Raw genomic sequence first — 24,185 nt, forward strand, 5'->3', positions numbered from 1 at the left:
GGATTTTCTCTAACCCACCTTGAGGTCTTGACTTCTTCTTTTCTTCCTTCCTTCTTCTTCTTCATAAGTCCTTAGTAGAATTATGTGAATATTTTTTTAAAGAAGGGGAGGTAGTGAAGGAAGAGGAGAATTGAGTGGAGTGGAGTTGAGAATTTTTTTTGAATCCCTTAAGGCTTAGAGCATGAGTCTTTTTGAAAAGCATGGGGGGTATTTATAGGTTTCTTGGGTTGTTTTTGGGTTTAGAAGTGTCAAAGGTAAAGGGTTGAAGGCTTAACATAGGGTATAGGCATTAGGAGGTTGTTATTTTGATGTTGGAGAGAGGTATTTGTGGAAGGTGATAGGAATGATTCATTCTTGACCCAAATGGGTTGGATTCTTCAACCCACATGGATTGAGTATTAAGTGGGGTTAAAACATATGGGTATTTGGTTAAAAGAACGGTTTGTGTAATGGATTAGGTGGTTAGATTTTAAGAGGGTGGAGGAGATAGTGACAAGTGTCCTAAGGGTGTGGGGGTGTGTGTTAAGTGAGTTGATTAAAGAGAATGGGTGTGGATTGGGTTGCTTCTAATGGAGTGATGAGGATAGGTTATGACATGGGTATGGGTTGATTTACTTTTTGATGATGATGATGGGGTTGTTTTAAAGAATTTGGGAGGTGAAGGGTGGTAGTGATAAGTGTCCCCCTTAATGATCACGGGTTGCATAGATCTTGATTGGTGTTAATCATGGGTATAGATGTAGATAAGGATATGAGCTTTAGGTTTGGGCTTGATCGGATTGGGCTTTTGACTTGATGAGGGTTTAAGTCTTTGGATTGACTTGAGTCTAGGGTTTAGGCTAAAGTTGGGTTGCATGGGATTAGGGTCAGGTTAAGACATTGGCTAGGATTAGGCTTGTTTTAGGGTAAGGTTAAAATGGGATTAGGGGGTTAGCGGTTGGTGGACTTGGAATTTGTTCAAGCTTGAGGTTAGAGGGGTGAAAGGTTGAGAAGGTGGTGGGCTTATAAGACTTTATTGTGGATTCATAAGACTTTTAGGGGTCTTAGGACCTTTGATTTGATCGAAGAGCCGATTTCAGGAATTTGGGCATTTTAAGCCCGCTTGAAGGATTTTGTTAGAAAATCATTTTTTTTGGGGTCCTTTTGAGTGGGCTCCTTTCAAATTGGGGTGTTTTCAAACTCAAATCTTAATCAGTGAAATTCTCGGACTTTTAGAGAAAACCTCAATACTTATAGTAAAAAAAAATGAAAACGATGAGAACTACCACATGAATTTGATCTCACCTTTTCTTTGAATTAGATGAATCTCTACAAAGTTTATTGAATTTCCTTGCATGATTCCTTTATTGATTAAATTAAGCTTGAGTTACAATAAATTTTCACAATGAAATCGGAAGATATCATTCTCTCTCTCTCTCTCAGAGCATAAATATTCCTAAAAGTGAAGAAAATCTCTAAGCTAATTTTCTTAGAAACTCTCTGTCAGGTCCAGAAATGTTTCATCCTCTAAAATTCTCATCTCTTCCCCTATTTATAGAAAAATATAGGAGGAAGAAACTTATAGATCCAATCTTTTCTAGGAAGAGTAAAAACATAATCTTTACGCAATGTCTAAAAATAGACATATTTACAAAGAACACATGGAGAAATACAGCTAATACATCACTCTCAATAAGCAATACCTGGGAAATTATTCACTTAAATTGAGGGATCAAAATGTCGCTCTAATAATATAGCAATGTAGCAATGTAATGTTGTAACGTTGTAGCTTTCTGATTGTTGAAGGAATATTGACATGATGCTCTCATAGTGACTTTGGTACACATTGTTCCTCAATGCTTCTACAAGCGTTTTCTAATCAATCAACATCTATTCCTTCTCTTTTGAATGATTCTCCGAACTTCCAAAATTTTTAACTTTTAATTCCTCCTTTGTAAGGCTCACAAGGCTCTGAACATCCATAATTGTGTCTGATTTCTAGACAAGAAAAGTTTTATCATGATCCTGATGTGGACCCATTTTGACTTATAACAATAAAGTCCCCTTGATGCTTTTCTGCCAAAGGAACTCAAAGGCGAGCATCTCATTATTTTTTCTCTTAACTCAGCTCCCAACACCCAACAATGTTTGGATCTCATCGCACACTACATGTTGCTATGTACCATGGTTAGCACTTGGCCATATCACTCCCTTCCTTCGTCTAGTCAACAAACTAGCACACATAGGCCATCGAATCACCTTCTTCTTGCACCCCCCCCAAAGCCCAGTCCAAACTAGAACCTCCACCCGGATCTCCTCCACTTCATCCCAATTGTGATCCCTCACGTTGACAGACTTCCACAAAGTGCTGAGACTACCAATGATATTTCCATGAATATGAATTCCCTCCTCTCCTCATCACAGCTATGGACCTCACCGAGAAAGATATCAAAGCTTCCCTGCATGATCTCAAACCTGATGTAGTGTTATTTGATTTGGCATAGTGGATGCCTGCTTTAGCAACCTGACTTGGCATCAAGAGCGTTCATTATAACATTGGGCACTTGGTATTCTTTGCTTATTTCCTAATTCCCGCCCTTTTGCATCACGACTCCTATCCCGTGCAACAACTTATAGGCTTTCCACCTTCCACTTCCAAGATGAGATGCCACGAATTCCTTGCCTTAATGGTTTTGAGTCCTAAATCACAATTGGGTTCTACAATTGATTTCAGAAAGCAGCAAAGGATAGCTTTGATGGAATGCATCGCGATTTCCTTCAGAACATGTCTAGAGATCAAGGGCCCATTTATTGATTTTATCTCGAGCTGGTGTGGTAGGCTGTTGTTTTTATCAGGGCTGGTCTTATTGGAGCCACCGACTTCTTCACTAGAAGAAAGGTGGGACAAGTGGCTCAGTGGATTCCAACAAGGTTCGATGGTTTAGTGTTCGTTTGGGAATGAGTGTGTTCCATGAGCTGTAGTTTGGTTTTGACTTAATGGGTTTACCCATTCTTGGTTGCTTTAAGCCACCAGAAGGAACTGAGACGATTGAACCGCTTTGCCAGAGGGATTTGAAGAGAGGGTGAAAGGAAAAGGAGTGGTCTGCGATGAATGGATGCAGCAGCAATCGATATTAGAGCACCCATCAGTGGGATGTTTTGTGAGCCATTGTGGGACTGGATCTATATATGAGGCCTTCATGAGTAAGAGTCAGATGATCAATTTTCGCACTCAAAGGTAATGAGTGGGGATTTGAAGGTTGCAGCATAGATTGGGAGGGAAGAAGAAAATGGATTATATACAAGGGCGCGTGTGTGCAAGTCAATTAAGTTGGTGATGGATTAAGAAAGCCATGTTGGTAGGGAAGTGAGAGAGAGCCAATCTTGCCAAGTTGAGGGTGATTTTGTTAAGTGAGGGCCTTGATTCTTCCTTCATACGTTAACGGTTACATCGAGAAGTTGCAAGATCTGTGCTCTACCTACTTAAATTGTTTGTTTTAATTATAACTATCCGAGTCCCATCACTACCCATGTATAACAACCCATTACAATGGCCTTCATTCACGATATTCCATAAACATTGGGGCTAGTATTCCTCTTTATTTTAAGACCGTAAAGTTTAATAACTCAAACCAAATTCCATATGATAATAAATCTCATTTACAAAACTAATACAATATGCACTTGTTACACGCGGATTAGAGAAAGGTTCACATGAACGCATACTGGTTTTTATTTTTCACTTAAAAATCCAATCAACCAATATGGAGAAAATACCATTTATTTCTGTTATTTATTCAATTAAATACCCTTATTTTCCATTTATAGACTTTACAAATCTCTTGGAGATATTAGATTTGTCTCTCATTATACATATAGAGCTTTTAGATTACAGAAAGCATTTATGTGCACAGTAAAATGAAGTGCTGCTATCTGTATCATACCACAAATTAGGTATAATTTTTTTTCTGAAAAACATCGGACATATAATAAAAATTATTGGAAAATGCAATTTTCCAGACCCAAAGTGATTTTCCACCCAATCACCTCACAAGAAAATGATTTTACCACCTCCTAATGTTATACACCAAAAACCCACTCTCTTTTTCACATTTTCCTACAAACAACCAAACAATTTTTCCTAAATAGTTTGGCAGCATATATATAATTGGAAAATTATTTTCAGTTTGTAGATGGCTTCCCTCAACTGTTGTTTCTAGCAATTCTAAACTCATATTGGACAACAATGACTCGAGAATCATCAAGTCTCGGCACGACAGATTGAGATTTTAAAAAGCCCATACAGATCCGACATTTTGCGGCAATCCAAATCTCAATTTAACCTATTTCTAATACTTGGCAAATATGTCAAACAGTGCTCGAAAACTGTCTCGGGTTTTTTGTATTCATAAGTAACACCAACAGGTTTAAGGTTTATGGGATTCAAATAAAAATTATCATGCAAAAAAATCGCCAATTACTCATCACTCATCGACTAAATGTTTTTCCATTTTTAACTTTGTTGAAGATAAAGCAGTTTCATCATTCAGCTGGCTGTTGTATTCAATTTCTCAGAGAGTCTAATAGAATTCCTTATGTGCATTTCCAAGGAAATGATCATGCTTTTGTTTTCTTTCTTATGTAAATAAGTGCTTACACTTGCAACGTATTCAAACTCGGGTCCGTAGATGTGGGATGCACATGCTGCCTTGAAAGTTAATACCTGCTGCAAGTCACCTGTTGCAGTCAAGAACAAAAATTCTCAAGAGTCCATTGAAATAAAATGTGAGGAAAGATATAGACCATTAATTTGACGGGCCCCATCAATGAGATCATTACAATCAAATCAACCCTTAATTCTAGTTACCTAAGCAATCAGATGAAAAAAAATCATTATTGGGGGGCTCTGCCCGGTACATTTGGTGTGCAATAGGGTATAAAATGAGTCAGATTTTATCCAAAATCCGAGTGATCCAAATCCTAATTTAGCGGGTTTGGACCCTTGGAATAGATCTGAATAAAAAATGGGTTGACATCCTTGACTAGGAAGTCATATACAGTTCGATTCCTATATCCGAATGATATATTGCTTTGATAATTATATTCTTCAAAATATCTTTTCTTTCTACTACTTTAATATAGAGAGCTATTATTGCCACACCAATTTTTACCATTGTCCAACCCATTAATTAAATTATATGTGCCGCACCAAAAAAGTAAATGTGCACACTATTTATTGAAATATATATATATATATTATATATATATATATATATTATATATATATATATATATATATATATATATATATATATATATACACATAATTTGTTTTTATTACGCACCAATGCTTTAGGACAAAATAAATGAGATTCAGATTTCAGATTTCACACTAGCACCATAAGATCCACTATCAATGCCTCACCACAATTTCTTGGAAAATCTGAATCTATGAAAAAAAAATGTATCAAAATAGATCTAAATCCATGCAAAATCTATTGCATTAGAGAGAGAGAGAGAGAGAGTCCACTGCTTTGCATCTTCCTTTTAGGGATTTTGCACTCTTGTGGAATTTATTCTTTCCCCAAAACCCAAATCCAGCTACAAATTAAAAATCCATCTCACCCTCTCAAACATCTCTTTTCATCCCAACCGACCATCCATGAGGATCAAAAAATGGTGGCCTCTTTTTCCTCCATCATGAGTTCCATCTTCTCCATCTACACCATTAACACATAATCGTACCCCATCAAGGCACAACCCACTATCATCATCATGTGAAGGAGCATCTTCACAATCTTCAGGAGTTCACTATCCATCTTGTGATTCATCAAATCAATCCTTTTAAGAAACAAAAGAGGGGAATCAACCCCATTTGGATCTGCAACTTACTAGAGTTCCTCTGTGTGTGTGTGTGTGTGTGTGTGTGTGTGCGTGTGTGTGTGTGTGAGAGAGAGAGAGAGAGAACGGTGGTGGCTTTGGCCATCGTGGATCATAGCATGGACATCGACAGATTGTATTACTTGAGGAGATGATGGAGAATGAAAACCTTACGATTGTCGTGGATTGCGGCGTAGACGTCGGCATATTGTGTTTGTTGAGGAGAAGATAGAGAATGAAAACCCTAACATAATGAGAAGCCATTCCCCCTTGATAATGAACAAAGCGGGGTGTTCTAGCCTTTTTTCGATGTTACTTATCACCCCATAATGTTAAAGAATTTAAATTGGTGTGACAATAGTAAAAGTTGGTGTGGCAATAGTACCTCCCTTTAATATAATATGAGTTCTTATAAAATAAAGAGTCATGCTAGAGTGACCTCAAGCTGGAACCTCATATTGCACTTCTTGACATGAAAGTGCAATATGAGGTTCCAGCCTAAGGTCACTAAAGCATTATTCTAAAATAAAAGACTAATGATAATCTGACTCGAAAAGTTTCACTCGGTCTGTACTCGATACGTGGAAAGTGTGCACAGAACCATAGATCTTTTCCCTTGTGTATCCCGAAGAAAAAGATCTATGGTTCTGTGCACTTGCCACGTCGACCGAGTGAAATTTTCAAGTCAGAATATCGCAAAGAATTATAATAATAAAATAGAATAGTATAACAATTAGAATAAAAATACAATAAAAGGTGTTGAACAGTTCAAAATTACCCGACCGACCCGAATCATGTAAATCAGTCGGGTCGGACCCAGTTTTCGCAAAAGCTAAATGGTTCGGATATGGTTTTAGTTACTATGATCTGAGTCGGATACGGATACGGAACCAAATAAAAATTTGGATATGGATGTACACATATCCCACCCATTTTAAGCACTAGTGTGGGAAAAACTGACTGGTCCTTCAAAGTCGCCAAATGGTACACTAGGTCCCCAGTCAGTGAATAAAATGGACTTTGGACCAAGGGGTCAAAAACCATATTTCACCATCCAAAAGAAAGCAAACATGAATTATCAAATGAACTTTATTTTATTTTATTTTAGGGACTATGAGAACTCAAATATCAAATCAATGGACTGGATAACATGTGGCAAGAAAAGTAAATTTGGTAGTCTTTCTAATGAGCCATAAAAACAATTCTGGAAGTGAGTAAACATTTTGAACATACCTGCTTCCATCTCTGAGATAAGAGTGTTCTTGCTGAAGTGGCGAGTAGACCACCATCTGGAACGAAGCCTCCACGACTTTCCTGATCTTCCACGTATAAATGATTTGGGAATTTTATTGCAAGAAAGGGAACATTCTTCCTTGCCAGCACCTTCGTTTGCATTCCCGTATACTGACATTTGATCTTCTTCATATTGAGAAAGCTTTAGAAAACATGAAGCGAGCTCTCCCCATACACTGCATGCTGCATAAGTAGCATCCAGATGCAAAGCTATCATCTCCAATAGTGGTTCAAGACTATAATCCCCTGTAAATATCAGAAAAGAAGTATAACAGCGAATCGTTGGTTGTTTTTTGGGACATAAAACTTAAATGGAATTAAAAAGCATATAAATTGTATCAAGGAAAGAACAAGAAAAAATAAATTAATAATCAAAGTGTCAGTTATTGTCTTAAGTCTAAGCAGCATATTAAATTATAATATAAGATAATAAATAAAAAAATTATATATTAGAAATAAAAAAGTATACATTAGGATTACAATGTCAAATAATGTTGTAGTTCTAGGGGTGGGTTAACGGGGAATACCAGTAAATTGAAGATATTTCTAAAGAACTAAGAAAATTTTCTCAAAAGGCCCAACATATTCAAAATCCTAGTAGAATCACACACTTGATTTAAAATTAAAGTATATAGCAAAAAATCCATGTAAAAGTTGGTTTTAGAATATGCAAACCAGTTGAAACAGTAATGCTCCTCAAAACCATGTCCAATGACAATTTTAAGAGAGGATACAAACCATTTTTATGCATTGTGATGAGCCGTGTTAACGAATGGCTACATGTAGGATCCTTCTTCAAGATATTCTCATAGCAGGTGGAAAGCACGATGGTGTTCTTACCATCAAAGCATTCCAAAAGACACGCCCTTAATCTGCAAAACAAACACACAATAGAAAAATGTAGAATTTCGACACAAGAAATTATGGCATCCCTATAATACTTATTTCAGCTGGAATTTGTAGAGAAATTCAAAGTTTTCCAGGAAATTTATAGTGACAAAAAGATGAATAGAACATTGCACCAAGTGATGGATGGATTAGAAACAAATATCAACCATTTCCACAAAGGAATATCATCTAAGGTGTATAGGATTATATATTAGCATCAGAACCTAGAACTAGAAAGATTATGTCCATAGCTTAATTGGTTGACACACTGTTTACATACATGATGTCATATAAAAAACATGCAATTGCAACCGTTAAAATACAAAATCCAATGGTAAGGATAAAATATGTATCCTCAAGATAAATCCCGACTGTTGGTTTTCGTATATATGAGAAGAATATCTAAACTTTAAGTAAACAAAAGGTACTTGAGAAAATGGCGATGTGTTGTAGTGGAACCCACTTGAAAAGCACTAGCCAATATCCCCCAATGACAACATTGATAATTTCACACACAAGCAGTCCCAAAACCCATTATGGACTGTGTTTTACCAGATTTCACTTTTACGCAGAGAAACAATCACAGGGAAGCGGATCAACTTGTAAGTCCATGCCCTACTAAATAACCACTGAAGTGGCTCATCCTCTAGCACTGGACACAAGTGTTTGCAAGCCAGTTCAGTTTCAGTTAAATGGATACCCATTAACACCCCTAGGTGCAGTATATCAACCAATTTACTTTCCTTCTTTATAAATATTTGGTACCACATTACCATACTTCGGAAATTATCTATAATTTGTTTATCCTCTCCTAAATCAAATTGAGGAAATATCAGGCACTTATTACAGTAAACCCAAGGAAAGTACATTACAAAACATTTTAAAATAGACATAAAAGTATCCTTCGATAGGAAACACCTATGAGATATTGTAAGCAGAATATCAACTTTATCAGATAACAATCTCAATATATATGATGATTTTTAGTGGACTGCTAGTCATTTATATTCTAAAAATAAAAAATAATGTAAGATGTTGGATGGCTTTGATCATACAAGCAGGACGATCTAGTATAGAACTAGCTTTTGAATTATGCTTAAGCCTGCTCATGAGTAAAAAAGAGCTGCTACCTCAAAGGAAGTATAGTGTTTGAATTATGGCATAACTTCTCAAGCTCCCTTAGGGCCTCTTTAACTTGATCCCCGAGCAGCAACAACTGGCGAAAGAAAAAACCAAGTAAAGATATTCCAACAAGGAAAAAAGGCAACGACATTCCAATATTATAAATTGTAAGCAACATACATCCAGGGGAGCAAAACTGAATCATTCAATGGTCAAAATTTATCATGAATATATAATCCTCAAATAACAAGCCAAGTTATGATGTCAAATAGTATATTCGTCGTCTTGGTTTCTTCAAACAAATAAATTCTAATGGTAAAATGGTTCGGGGCAGCAATTATTTATTTTGGATTAGTGAGCAAAGCATTCCCATCGAACTCTATTCTATACCCCCACCCCACAACCTCAGCTTAAGTAGAACAACCTTTAGGCTATGTTTGGATTGAGAGAAGTGGAGAGGAGAAACTCATTAAGAGAAGAGAAGAGAGAGAAACTCAATTTCTCTCCACCATGTTTGGATTGACAAGAGAGAACTTGGGACAACTTTGGAATTTTAAAATATCTTAAAAGAGATCTAGGGGCAGAGTTGGAATTCTAAAATATTTTTAAAAAGGGTTTCTCTCCTCTCTCCACTTTTGGAGAGAAAGAAAACTCGCATTTTTTTCTCTCCTCTTCTATCCAATTCTTTTCTCTTCTCTCCCCACTTAGCAATCCAAACAAGAGAAATGGAAAGAAACTCATTCATTTTCTCTTCTCTTCTCTCAATTTCTCTCAATCCAAACACGATGTTAGCGTTAGGCTTACTCTTGCTATTTGAACACTACATATGATCCGATGTAAAAATAAATGCCCCTTGGTTTTGCAGGTCTGTAGGTTCTAGGAAAGACAAACTTGATTTGCAAGACTTAATAACGAATATGCAATAATTTCAAATAGATGGAAATTCAGATTTACCTGTATCAAAGGAAGTAAGGATGCCAAGACTGGTGGAGTTGAATAAAGAGCAAATCGTAAATGCTTCACTGCGTTGGTATAATTATCATTAAGCATTTCCCTATATAAAAAATTGTAGTCCAAGTTCTCATTTGACTGCGTCAACCGTAGAGGCAACAAAGTTGTATCCAACCCTTCCATTGCAAAACAACAATGAGTTTAAGATGGATCCACCTCAACCAAGGATGCCAAATCTAAGAAAGACTATCCAAAGCTTAAAACATGCCTTAAAAAAATATCATAAAAGAGAACAAAAGACCTTCAACATCAGAATCATCACTTAATGAAAAATCAAAGTTCTCTTAAAAAGTATCATATTTACGGGAAGTAATGAATCACGAAGATATCAGTACTTACATAACCCCCACCTCTCATGCTTTCCACTGAGGGTTGAGAATTTCATTTGTGTGGTAATCCACATCACAATAACTGGCAAAGGTATTTCCCTTAGGTTTACCAATTCGAGAATCTAAATTTAAAAGCTATTAACTCCTTTGATGGCAATCTAATTATTGCCCGAAGTAACCAATCATACTATAGCTATGTTATTTCAGTCTATTTCTCAAATATATTCCACAGCTGTGCCACCAATAAATTTAAATTATTTTTTGTCTCCAAGAAATGGAAGAATCGTTTCTCATCGATGGACTATTTCATTTGATTGGTTCTGTCAGACATCAGTAGAGAAGTCTCAACATTATTTGAAATGCTTACAAGGAGTAGTTTAGTTCATTTATGAATCCTTATTCATAAGGAGATCGATTTACACTCATCCCAAGCTCTTCAAGCCAGGAGAGGACTTTAGCCAAATTAAACTTTTAAGCTTTAAATATGTACAGCAAAAGCAATGAGCAACACCATAGCTGGCTTGATGCAAGACGATAAAGGGAGATAAGAAAATGGAATTTGGTTTGCGTAAGGATTGAGGATTTGAGATTGGGTTTACGATTTGGGTTGGGATAGGGTAAACCCAAAAGATAAAATGAAAATTTTATTTCAATTATTGTAGGATAGAGAAAAGGGTTAAAGAAAATGAGGAAGGATTAAGGGTAAAATAAAATGGGTTTCAAGAATCAAGATTAAAGACTTTAAGAATTCGAGACTCAAGAAAATCAAGAATAAAGAACTAAAAGAAAATCAAGAAAAATATAAGAATAAAAAAAGAAAAATAAAGATCAGAAGAAGAAAGAGAAAGGGATTGGAAGATAGAACCTTGGAATCACACCAAGAATGATGGAAAACTCACTTCACCCCATGAAAGAAACACATTTTTTTCATCAAAATCTTCGTTGTACATTAATAACAAAAAAAATATTAATACAATATATATAAAGAAAACAAACTAAGAATCCTAATCAAACTAAAATACTAAATAAATAAACCTAATTTTCGTAACTTTCTCTCTCCTAATTTTCAAACCCTAATAAACTTAAGTAAAAAAAATAAACTAAAGTTACTAAACTGCCCCTAAATATTATATTAAAACCATGGGCCAATAAAACATCAAAATAAACCCCTAAAACATGAAAATAAAGCCCTAAAATAGAAATCTAAATAAAAACTAAAATCAACTCTTTAAGATTTGATGTCTCCATCATGGTTCTTTATCACAGTGATTAAAGTGAGGTCAATTTTGTTCATTTACGGATACTAGTTCACAAGGTTTAGCTTGGTTTAGAAAATACTTTGTACTTCTAACTCATGAGGTCACTTTAGGCCCCTTCCATTTTGAGCTCTAGGGGTAACCTTATTTTTTTTAAATTATGGATTAACCAATTTTATTTAAAATAAATAAAAAAGCAGGTCAAGATAACCTACCAAAAGAGCTACAAGCAAAGACAACAAAATAAGGAATGAATGTCGCAGCTAAACAAAAATTTATTGCATAACAAAGTAGGAAATGCAAAAGAACTCACCATTTGAATAGAAAATGGAAATGTTCCTCAAGTGTTCACCATAATTAGAAAAAGCGTCTTCTTCATTTCCACTCACTTCAGGAGAGCCCTCCATGTAGAAACCTCGCGGCTGAAAAGCTTGACTAACATGTTCTCTCTCCATATCATTGTTGACATCCATGGGGAGTTTCTTATAATTCCCAATAGAGGTGTTCGAATCACACCTAACTGGAGACTCCATGTCTTGAACATCAACTGCATTACGTCCTTCTGAATTTTCAACTGAACAGTAGGATTCCACTTCTGAAATCTCTGATAGTGTTGGTATGTCATATGTGTCTGAATTTTTCAACTTCATCTCTTCTGGGATAGAAGAATACCAAAGCTCATAAAATATCAATCCAACCATCATATTTAACACTGGATCGCTGCCATAATCCTTTTCTTGCATGAGACTGCAAATACATATGAGGAAGTAATTAGAATGACGCCATTTGTAGCACCTTTCACTTTTCTTCAATACTATTTTTTTCCCTTCCAAATACCCCAAAGCTCTGGAAAAGGAAGAAAGGACCAAATAATTGGACCCAGTTTTTTTTTTTTTTTTGCTCAGCAAGCAAGATTAGTAGTCCATAATTAGCAGGAGAAGACAGGTTTTGAAATCATTGGCATCAATAGTGGCATTACTTAACCAACTTAGCAAGCTGGCGCCCTCCACATCAAGATATTCAACTTCGTTGCATATTTCTCCCTCTCCTAAGGTTTGTATCAATCTACCTATTCTATGTCAGAGAGTAGCCAAGCCTTACAAATCTCACCTTAACTTTTCTCCCTTCTCTTTGAGAATTAAGTCTTTGATTATCCCCCATCACTCCACATACGGCTATCATATGTTCCCTCAATAGCTGAATGCCAAATCCCAATATCATGTTGGGAGATTTTCCTTAACTTGTAGAGATATTTAGGAGTTCACTCTGTATGGTAGACCATTTAAGCATAAATTGTGAGCCTTTCTCAAACACAGCCACAAAATTCACCAAATTTTAGCGAAAGTTTGGAAAAAATTGCCAAAAGGAAGGTGTGCCAAAAAAATCAACAATTAATCGGCAGGCCAAAAATAATCAATGGACAGCGATTAAATGAAAGAATATATGATTCTTAAGAAAATTTGACAAATTTACATTTAATCGCTGATTATTTTCGAAAATCAGTGGTTTTTATCCCTCTCAATCTTTTTTCCAGCCTATTCTCCACCAATTTTTTTTCCAAACATTTTCGGAATTGACCCCTACTGAATAATTGCTGAATCTGAACTTGGTTACGATGCTCTCAAAAACGAATGGCATTTATAGAAGTAAATTAAGTGCTCCTTAAATTTATGCGGGGTCAAGGCATGCAACCATAGGGACTGGTCCCATCCTAAAAGGGTGTGGGGAAACCCTGCGATATTAAAAAAAACAGTTCTCCTGACCAAGGGTCCATTAGTAACCCCAATACAAAAGTAGTATTGTCAAATGACGTTTTTCAAAAATGGCCAGTCATTACATCATTTATTCAACCAAGAGGCCTACATAAAAGGACTTAAAATGTGTCTGGCATATAAGATAAGGTATCAAAAATGCCTACTGTACAGAGCCAAAACAGTCTCTCAGAAGAACATTAATAGAACTCTCTTTTTTTAAGAGACGTAGTGACTATTTTAGACATTCAGAAGGTTTATTACCACAGACCTATTATATTCAATGGCCCACTCCGAGCTCTTTTATAATGGCCTAACAAAAGACAAAATTAGACCTTCTAACAGGCCCAAAAGCAGGCCTCTTAGAGATCTACCAAAACATCTTATAAGAGACCAAAATTTTTATTTAGTGTGTGTGTTGGGGGGAGGGGGGGGGGGGGGGGGGGGGAGAGGATATTAGGCTTTAGAAGAACAAAATTAGACAGGCTTTAGAAGAACAAAATTAGACCTTCTAACAACCTCTAAAAGTCTCTCATGACACATTCCAGTATCTCAGGAGTCAAGGTCCTATGTTACTCGGATACTTCAAAATGGGCAGTGCACCTATATTATTTGCAAATCGGATACATCTATATGTCCATGATTCAGGCAAATACCCATCATTTTCCAACAGATTTGATTTGGAGTGCTAAGGTTCCATCCAAGAATTCTTTCTTCATCTGGTCTGCAATTTTGGTAAAATCCTTACCTCAGATCAGTTATTTAGGAGAGGCTTAGTTGGTCCGAATTTCTGTTATCTTTGCAAGGAAAGTGATGGAACAATAGATCACATTCTTACGCATTGTTCCTTGTCTCAAAAATGTTTGGTCTTACTTCTTGTCTCTATTTGAAGTAGTTGGGTGTTTCCCCTTCTCTCTTCAAGAGTTGGTTCAGTCATGGTTACATGAGGGGCTAGTTTATCTTCGTCTAAAAGTCTGTTGTGGAGTTTTATTCCGTTTGCTATATGTTGGGGTCTTTGGAAAGAAAGGAATTGTAGCTTGTTCAAGGAAAAAGAGCAGTCCTTACATGATATTGTAATCTCTATCTTAGGTTTGATTTTCTTTGGTGTGAAGTGTTTAAAGAGTTCAGAGGTATCTTTTTGACGATTTCGTGGGGAGGAGGGAATGGGTTTGTAGCATTGCAACTTATTAGTGGTGCCTAATGTGGTGGTGGTTGTATTTCTGTATCCTTGTCCTTCTGGTGGGCTGGGCAAAAAAAAAACTGCCAGATAATTACAAACCAAAATGAGAATAAGAACAATACCAAATGACCACTTGGTGAGCTTCTTCAGTATATCCATGTAGAAGACAGAAAAGGACAAACTCCAACTGGATAGAATATTTATCCTGCACAACAATTAAAAAAATATCAGAGTAATTGAGTACAAAAATAAAAACGAACACAAATGCACACCCTAAATGAGTCAGGTTCTGTATTTCAGCTTTTCAATTGCCAATAAATCAATTTTTCGAAAATGAAAATGTAAAATAACTTTGAACACTAATTAAGCTACGTTTGAAAGAAAGACCTCGAACTACATCACAAATGCATAAAACAGTAATATGGAGCAATATTCCATGCATACAATTAGTACTAAAATACAAAATCAAACGCACTATAACTTTGGTCATACTGTTTCTTTAGTGATAATTATTCTTTTTTGTTTAGTATAATTTCATTATAGAAAAAGAGGAAGTGCAAACTATAATCACTAGAGGTTGAGGAGACCTACCAAATAGAAGCAAAACAAAGAAAAAAAATAGGCTACCAACCATCCCTTAATACAATATGGTCCCATCTAAAACCAAAATCCTCAAATATAAACCTCCAAGCTCTCTGATAAGTTATCTTTCTTCTTTCTCTTTCCTGTATTTCTGATAAGTAATTTTCTTAAAAAACATAACGCAAAGAACAATGAGGTCATAACCTTTTGAGGTCCATCCTCCTCGCCATCAAAGACCCTATTGCTCCGCTCCTTCCATAAGCTTGTATGGTAAGATAGACAGAAGAAGGCAAGGTCCAACCAGAATACTAGGGAAGAAGTGGTGAATTTCTTTATTGATCAATAATGCAAACTTTTTACATAAAAAGGGAAAAAAACAAAAGAAGATAAAAATTACTACGTTGGGGGTCTTAAGCCTCAACAACAAAAGCTGATCTCAAAAGGATATTCCTACTAAACAAAATGCCACATCATCAACCTTATTGTGAATGAACCTATTCCAACTTTCAAGGTCATGGAGTCTACAATTAACATACTAAACCATCCCTACAAAACCCAGATTCAAAAGAAACATGTGAATGAAAATTGAAATAGTATGGTACAACATTTAAACTTATTAAACAATTTGACATGATTACACCACCCTTTTTAAAGTATCTTGGAAACATAGGCTATACCTATTACCAACATCACTATAATCATCCACAGATTGGCTAACTTTGGTAGGTTGAGATGCATTCGAGTCTCTTCTACAGAAAATCCAAACCACAAGTCCACAACAACAAGAATGCTATCTACACATGAAATGTCAAACTTTGACACTATTTAGTATTTTCTTGTGTCTAAACAAGTACTCCCAAAATTACACAACCCAAATCATATCAAATCATCAATAGTTGATTTATGGTTCAACTCCAATTAGTAATGAATAGGCTAAAAGCTATTGTCCTCAAGTTCCAGCAAAAGATGAGAGTCATATTCATGACAAGTTAAGCCAAATGAAATAGAGATAAAAATAAGTGTCTACGTGAGTTGCTACAGAAGTCTCTGATTACAGAAGAACAGATCCCATAAATTATGGATCCAAGGATACAACAAGTACCTAGTAATGTTGCCGAATTATACCTTTGCAGGCCATTTTGTCATAGCCCCATTCTTTCTCATCCAGATTTCATAGATGTGCTTGATCTTTGTGGGGTTAATGCGACTGCCCTCTATCTTATTTAGAAGTTCCATTGCAACCTAAAATAGTCACAGTATTTAGTACTTAAAAATATGTAGATAATCCAAATAAAACTCACAATGTCACCAACAAAGTTGTATAGCTGTTATATAGATATGGACACTCAAGCCAGTGTCAAACATGCTAATCCTAAGAAGTAATGAGAGCTCTGAAACTCCACACACTTGGCCACATATACAGCACCAATAGATCTAAATCAAGGCCACTTAGTGTTGCAAATTTACTCGCCATTTTGTGAATTTATACGGATTGTGTGACTACAAAAACAGTCTGATCACCAATGCTTAGAAGTTTGGTGCTGTATCACTTTCCAGTTTCAGCCAAGACTAAAACAAAACATTGAATGCTTTGGGAATGTTTTGGATTGTCCCAGAATGTCTCGGTCAAGATCGTTCAATTTTTCTCTTGACCAAAACATTACCTTGGAATAAGATCTTAAACCTTGACCCTAACCATACATTCTTCTAGATAGGCAAAAATGGGGAACAGATCCAAAAAGATTCTACAGTTTTGTATAGTTATAATCATCTAGTTGAGAGTTGCAGAAATAGAAAAGAAACATGTACCAAATGTGCAAGAATGAGGACAGTAGTGTTCTACTGTCTACTTTGGTGATATGGAGAGCTTAAGATGTTCTATAATAAAAATAAAAAATAAAAAATTGTTCTTGTAACATGAAACAAAAACATAACCATCATCCCTAATGACTGTCATCCTTAGTTCCAAACCTCTGATAATCCTCAGGATTCACACCACACATCCAATGGTGTACTAGGCAAGGGTATGATGGTAAAAAAGGACCACTCTTGCACAACACTATCATTGTCCACCATAAAGTGTAGTTCTTATTCTACATAATCTTTCAAATTACATGTCATATAATATGCCCATACCGAGTACTTGTTTCGATTCTTCATGGGCAAACTCTCCCTAGACGTCCCTTTCAATAGAACACTCAATACGCCACTTGCTTCTTTCCAATTATGTTGTCTTAGGAGTTTACCAAGTAAACGGTCAAGTCTACCACGATGTTCTGTCCGCACATTGTAAGATCGAGGTGTTTGGGATCGCCTCGTGGAACGAACACAGATCCTCTTGACAGGTTCTTCTGTTTCCGGATCACAACCATCATCAATCTCACTTTCAAACTTTCTTTTGATTTCGTTTATGTCACCTTCAGATTCCATCACGTAGTTCTCAGAGGTTTTTGAGAGACCGCGCACATCAGCACAACCTAAAACACATAAACCCTCTTAGTTCCGGCTTTTATGTAATTAAGTCAGATGTGTCATGAAAAGTAAATCCATAAGTCCAGCTGTTTTACTCACTGAGAACCATAAAGAATTCACAAACAAATAATATTCTCTCCTAACTGAAAGAATTTTTTTTTGTTTTGAAATTGAAATAAAAGAGGCTAAAAGAAAATTATGCTATCTATGATCCAGATACAAATTCGCAAGACCACCCCCCCCCCCAACACCCCTATACACACACACACACACAAAAAAAAAAGGAAAGGCAACAAAACCGGGTGTTTGGGTTTTCAAATTTTTCAATTTTTCTCTCTATAATTTAGTCGGAAATCCCATAATATCGCATCAAAGTATATTTTTAAGATTTGAGAGAATCAAACAAGTAATTAGGCGTTGTTTGATAATGCTACAAGCTTCTACGACTAGCTTATGCGACTGAAAAAAAAATGTTGGATTCTGCAATAGGGAAAAGCTGCGACTCGAAAAAGCTGGTATGATAGAATGTTGCAGAAGTGCTGTGATGTTCACCAGAATCTGGAAATTGTTGTTTGATAAAAACAACTTACAGTTGTTGGATTCTGGTAAAATGAACAGTATGCCCTAAAATGTATAATAAGGCACCAGAATGCCCTAAAATGACCAGAATAATACTATAATATTAAATTATTAAAATTAAATTATTTTTATTTATATAAAAAGTAAAAATAGGAAAAAACAAAAACAAACTTGAACTTTTATACTAATAACGTAAATATTAATACATTTAATAAAATGATTATTCCCTTAGAATTCTACCGAAATTTCGGTATCACCTCTAAACAAATGACTTATGAAAATTAAAATCAAGTACACTATACGTGAAGCAAGTGCTCCTCATCAATCAAAATGACTTATATACCCTTGGCATTGTAGGTAAAGTGCTCCTGATCAACCAAAGAACCAAGGACTATAGGTGAAAAACCCATGTCCACTAGTCAACTCCAAACACGCATAATAAAAATAAAGGACCTACATTCTGTGTTGACACTCAAAATCCAAAACTTAATTGATGTTATCATAACAAGTTTCCTATTTCAAGTATTTTTCAGCTTTACCAAGTGATGAATTTTCATGGCATTGAAAATTGCTAGGATACCACCAATGAAAACAATTTTAAAAAAGAGTTTTTTTTCCTTTTATCTTCAATTTATAGATTCAAAAAACATAGGGAGGGTGTCAAAAGATCATTAAGAATGAAAAATGCATCTTTGTTTGCAAACCCCTCCCCCCCCCCCCCCCCCCCAAAAAAAAAATAAATAAATAAATAAATAAAAGGGTTTTCACCCAACAAACACAGAACCATTAAAACAATATAAAAAAATAGGGGTTTTTTTTTTAACCCTCTTCTTCTCAATTTATAGATTCAACTCTTCTATGGAGGGTGTCAAAAAATCATTAAGAATGAAATTTACAAAACCCAACAAGGTAAAAAAAAAGATTATTTTTAACCAACAAAATAAAGAACCATTGAAACAATAAGGAAAAAAAAAAAAAGGAAAGCTTTTTCCTCTTCTCTTAAATTTACAGATTCAAGGTACATAATAAGAGTATCGAAAGATCATGAAAAATGCAGCCATATATTCATCCGTTGAAGATTTGCCTCAACTCTGCTAGGCAGGGGTATTGCATGATATGTGGGGGATTTGGGTAAGATATGGTGCTCTAAGAGGCCAGTTGCCTCACCTCTATTAGTCAGGCTTACTGGTCCGGACACCTCCGCCATCAATAATATAATACATTTATCTGTTTGGATTGAGAGAAGCGGAGAGAAGAGAAACTCATTAAGAGAAGACTAGTTTCTCTTCACCCTGTTTGGATTGAAAGAGAATAGAAGAGAAAAAACCGAGTTTCTCCTATTTGGTTAAGATTCATGAGAGAAGAGAAGAGAAATTATTCATGTCAAATGACTATTATACCCTTCATAGTCTAAAAATAAAGTTCTACTTGTACAATGATACAAAATATAAACATATAAACGCATTTATAAAGAACATGACAAATATTCATCTTCCAACCATCATGAATAAAGGCTATGCAAATATTTTGATTACTCAAGTTCGCAAAAGGAGATCCCTTACACCAAAGGTCGCCAATACGAAAATACAAAGCATTGGACTATTGTATAGGTTTAGTCGGTTATGGTAAAACCATTATTTAAAGGAGAAAAGGCTTTATATTTAGTAATAAAAAAGCAGCAAGCCCTCCTACTAATAGAGGGTATGGCATTAGCAAGAATAGCAGTGGAAATAACAACCAATTTACTAGATGAATTTTCTAATACACATTCAATGAAATATATAAATAAAAAAGAAAACCAGCTCTCCTTTGATAAATTGGCCCTTCAATCATCTGGAAATTCAGATCTTGGTGTAATTCCATTGACTCAGCTATCCCTTTTGCTCAATCATGAAGTTGCCCTAACTTCAGATCTGTTGTAAATCTGCCTAGTTTATTAGCTCCTTAACCTAAACCAGCACCCTTGAACCTATGATTTACTCTAATAAAAAGCCCTAAACACTTAAATTAATCACTCCAAATGGAAACCCACTGGTACTATCTCAGAATCCCTGTATAATAGATAATAGCTTATCCTTATGAGAAGATTAAAAAAACTTAACCAAACTAAAAAACTAAGGATGATCCAGAAAACTGACCTTAACTGCTTCTTCAGGGATACTTTCAACAAGAAGTTGAGATGCAAGGGATTCCTTGAACTTCAAGTAGTCGTACACGACAACACCTATAAAAAAAGTTTAAATGTACATGTGAACCACAAAGAATGGTACAAAGGTAAGGTTTTACAAAGAAATTCAGCACAAAGAGAAGTACCAATTGCATAACTGACCTTAACTGCTCCTTCAGGGATACTTTCAACAGGAAGTTGAGATGCAAGGGATTCCTTGAACTTCAAGTAGTCGTACACGACAACACCACAAAGAGCTGTAAAAAAAAGTTTAAATGTACATGTGAACCACTAAGAATGGTACAAAGGTAAGGTTTTACAAAGAAATTCAGCACAAAGAGAAGTATCAATTGCATAACCGATAATATTCAATCCTGGCTAAAAGATAACTGTCTAAGACTTCTCAACACATGGGTTCACAATTACAAAAGTAATTTTATATAGTACCACATACCCAAGGGCACGATCTAGAATTATTTTCAGTTTGCACACTAAACACCGTGTAGAACTTCAACTTATTCAGCTTACCTAGCAATGTCAATAGTTTAGTGGTCAGCAAGTAGGATATTTATGCCACATATATAGGTTCCTACAATTAAGGCTACCTTCAGTCTTTTTTTTTTTTTTTTTTTGAGTGGATAATTGTAAAGCATTGAAAGCCTGCAACATTCTAAAAGCTGGTATCAATAATATCCCTCAATATTCCAAAGGTATCTCTAGCACCATTGTCCTATATTTGCTCCATTATACAGTTTATTGAACCCATTTTGCAATTCTTCGACAATCAATGGTACTTTAAAAGAGCCAATGACACTTCCTGGTTTTTTGAAAAAAAAAAAAAACTTAACCAAGTATTTTGCATAGAGGGCGCCATCAAGTATTTTGTATTACATCAAACATACTTGAACCATTCTCTATTAAAATTGTTTTGGGGGATCTATTATGCATATAGCCACTTCTTGCTACTCAAAACAAGAGAACCCAAAGATGAATAAGTTCCATTTTATTACCCTCCACAAATCATAAAGCTTTCTAAAACTTTCCTTCTACAAATTCTAAAACTTTGTACAAAATGCCATACATTTTCAGAAGCCAACAGTATTATCACACAAATAAACATAAAAACAATAATCTTACAAGCAAATCGATGGGAAGCACTTTTGGATACTATTATTTTACATGAAAATTCCTCATTCCAGCCCCTCCATTCAAGATATCATACCCAGATAATCTTCAATACAAGCCAGATATCATAATCCTCTACATAACCCATTGTTATGTGTCACTTTGGTCTATAATTAATTGCTATTAATTTTCATTCTCTTTGAAGAACAGAATTGTAAACTGTTTGATTACTTACACCATCTCAACCTACAATTTTTCCCATATAATCCATAAAAATACAACTAAAAAAAAAAAACGATCATAGTTAATAAGAACAAATCTACATTAAAAAACTGAACCCATTTCACAATTTCAACATATGTACTCAATTTCAAATGATACTCTTCTGGTTATTTTTCAAAATAACCAGAAGAATAAGAGAGAGAGGGGATACCTCACATCGCCTCCTACTCAAGGTCATCTCCTAGTTGAGGTCACCTCCTTTGTTCCACAATTCTAGAGTTTCTTCGCCTCCTTCGTTCCACATAACATCTACAGGGTTTCTAATATCAATCTAATGCTTTATTTGGATTGAGAGAAGAGAACGGAAGAGAAACTCATTAAGAGAAGAGAAGACTAGGGCGTGTTTGGATACCAGGAACAGAACTACTGTTCCAAAGAGTAGGAGCTGGAGTATTCTTTGGAGGAGTTGGAAAAGTAATTCTGTGCAGAAAGGCGTTTGGTAATCAACTCTGTGAAGTACTGGCAGAAGTACTTTTGTGCTGGAAGTCTGTTTGGGAACCATACTGACTTCTCATGACTTCTAGAAAAAAGACCAGAATACCCTTATATTATACCAGTTACTGTTTTTTGTTTTTTAGTATCATAATATGCCTTCAAATTATACTGTTTTTGACATTTTAACTATAAATATTAATATAATATAATAAATATTAATATAATATAATTTAATATTTTCTTTTTAATATTTTAAATATTAAATATTAAATATTAATATAATGTGTTTAAATCCATTATACTTAAAATTTTAAAAAAAAATTGACAGCACCTCCCTTAAAAATTGGATGATTTAACCTATCACTTGTTGAATTACCATATATATATATAAGATGTCTCAAATATACCAAGTCTTGATATATATCCATACTTAAACAAATCTCATACATGCAATGTACATATATCTATTTAAGAAATAATATCATAACTAACACATCTATTGAAATTAAAATTGATATAAACTGCAATATATTGCATCCTATTGATGCACAAAAAAAATAAATCATTCATGATCTTTTGTTGTCCATTTTTCTTCACATGTTTATCAGTTACATCAACTTCGTCAATAGATTCAATTTCATCAACCCATAAAAATCCTCCAGTTTGATTATAGAATTAAAGAATAAATAAATTTCATTAGGTTGTAATAAAAAATATATATATTGGTAAATTTACCTTTTGGTAAAATAAATTTGGAAACTCCAAACTCTTCAATAGAAATTTATTGAAAATTAGAATGATTTTTTAACGCCCCCCTTTGACACACCCCTATATGCCCTTGACATGGCATGTGCTAGAACCATAAATTCATTTCCTCGGGAAACACAACTATATATATATATATATATATGGGGGCGGTTCAAGGGCCATATGAGAAAACATATGAAAAAACTTTCGTTTTTCAAAATAAGAGTTAGAGGTTTTGGATTGAGCTGATTTTTTGCAAGGATGGTCACTATGATGAAAAGATCATCCTCACAAAAAATCAGCTCAATCAGAAACTTCTAAATCCATCAAAAGTGATTTACAAATTAGTGATAAAAATTGGCAAAAAATCGACGGTCCACATTCTAAATCACTTTTAATGGGGTTAGAAGTTTCAGATTGGGCTGATTTTTTTTTTTTTTTGGATGATCTTCCCATCATAGAGATCATCCTCACAAAAAATAAGCTCAATCCAAAATTTCTAACCCATATTTTAAAATTTTATTAAAAACGAAAGTTTTTACATATGATTTCTCATATGGCCCTTGAACCTGACCCTATATATATATATATATATATAGTTGTGTATCTTACTGGAAAAATCTATGGTTTTAGACCATGCCACGTCGTTAGAGGGGACATCAAAAAATTACGACTCTTTGATTTATATCCTTCCGTATTCATACTAATGAAATGCCCCCTTGCCCTTAGTCTTGTTAAATTGAAAAAACCCTAGTTTTCCTTCTCCAAACCAGGCAACTTGGAACTCTTCAACTTTGATGTATATTATTTTTAATCTATTCAATCTTATCTTGAATTCATCTTTTCCAATCAAACCTTAATCTTATGTAAAATAAATAAATAAATAAAACTCCAGTTTTTTTATACAAAATTTCATTATTTTCTACTTCCCTACAAAATTCTATTTGCTTTTTCTTTCCAAAATCAATTGTCTTCAAGCTCTCCAATCTTCAACCATGGTTTTAAACATAACCTGATAAGAAAATTGCTAATTTTTCTACCCAAAATTTCATCATTTCTATTTATCCAAAATTCTTTCTTGTCAGGTTTGAAGGTTGAAGACATAGA

At 34.8% G+C, this 24,185-nt stretch overlaps 1 protein-coding gene across 1 annotated transcript; it reads right to left on the bottom strand.

The window, feature by feature from the left end:
• Positions 1–4,467: 4,467 nt before the first annotated feature.
• Positions 4,468–22,177, bottom strand: LOC147394323 (TAF RNA polymerase I subunit A). The gene is made up of 12 exons (XM_086453198.1): positions 22,048–22,177; positions 20,652–20,746; positions 20,461–20,546; positions 17,408–17,748; positions 16,397–16,513; positions 14,812–14,894; positions 12,072–12,505; positions 10,117–10,289; positions 9,171–9,256; positions 7,891–8,024; positions 7,093–7,398; positions 4,468–4,716 (listed from the first exon to the last, which is right to left on the bottom strand). The coding sequence occupies exons 4-12, from the start codon at positions 17,699–17,701 to the stop codon at positions 4,526–4,528; spliced, it is 1,818 nt and encodes a 605-aa protein (XP_086309324.1). The 5' UTR covers positions 17,702–17,748; positions 20,461–20,546; positions 20,652–20,746; positions 22,048–22,177; the 3' UTR covers positions 4,468–4,525.
• Positions 22,178–24,185: the final 2,008 nt, after the last annotated feature.

The sequence above is a fragment of the Akebia trifoliata genome, chromosome 9 (assembly GCF_017979445.1).
Source record: "Akebia trifoliata isolate Shusen 1 chromosome 9, ASM1797944v1, whole genome shotgun sequence".
Lineage (NCBI taxonomy): Eukaryota > Viridiplantae > Streptophyta > Magnoliopsida > Ranunculales > Lardizabalaceae > Akebia > Akebia trifoliata.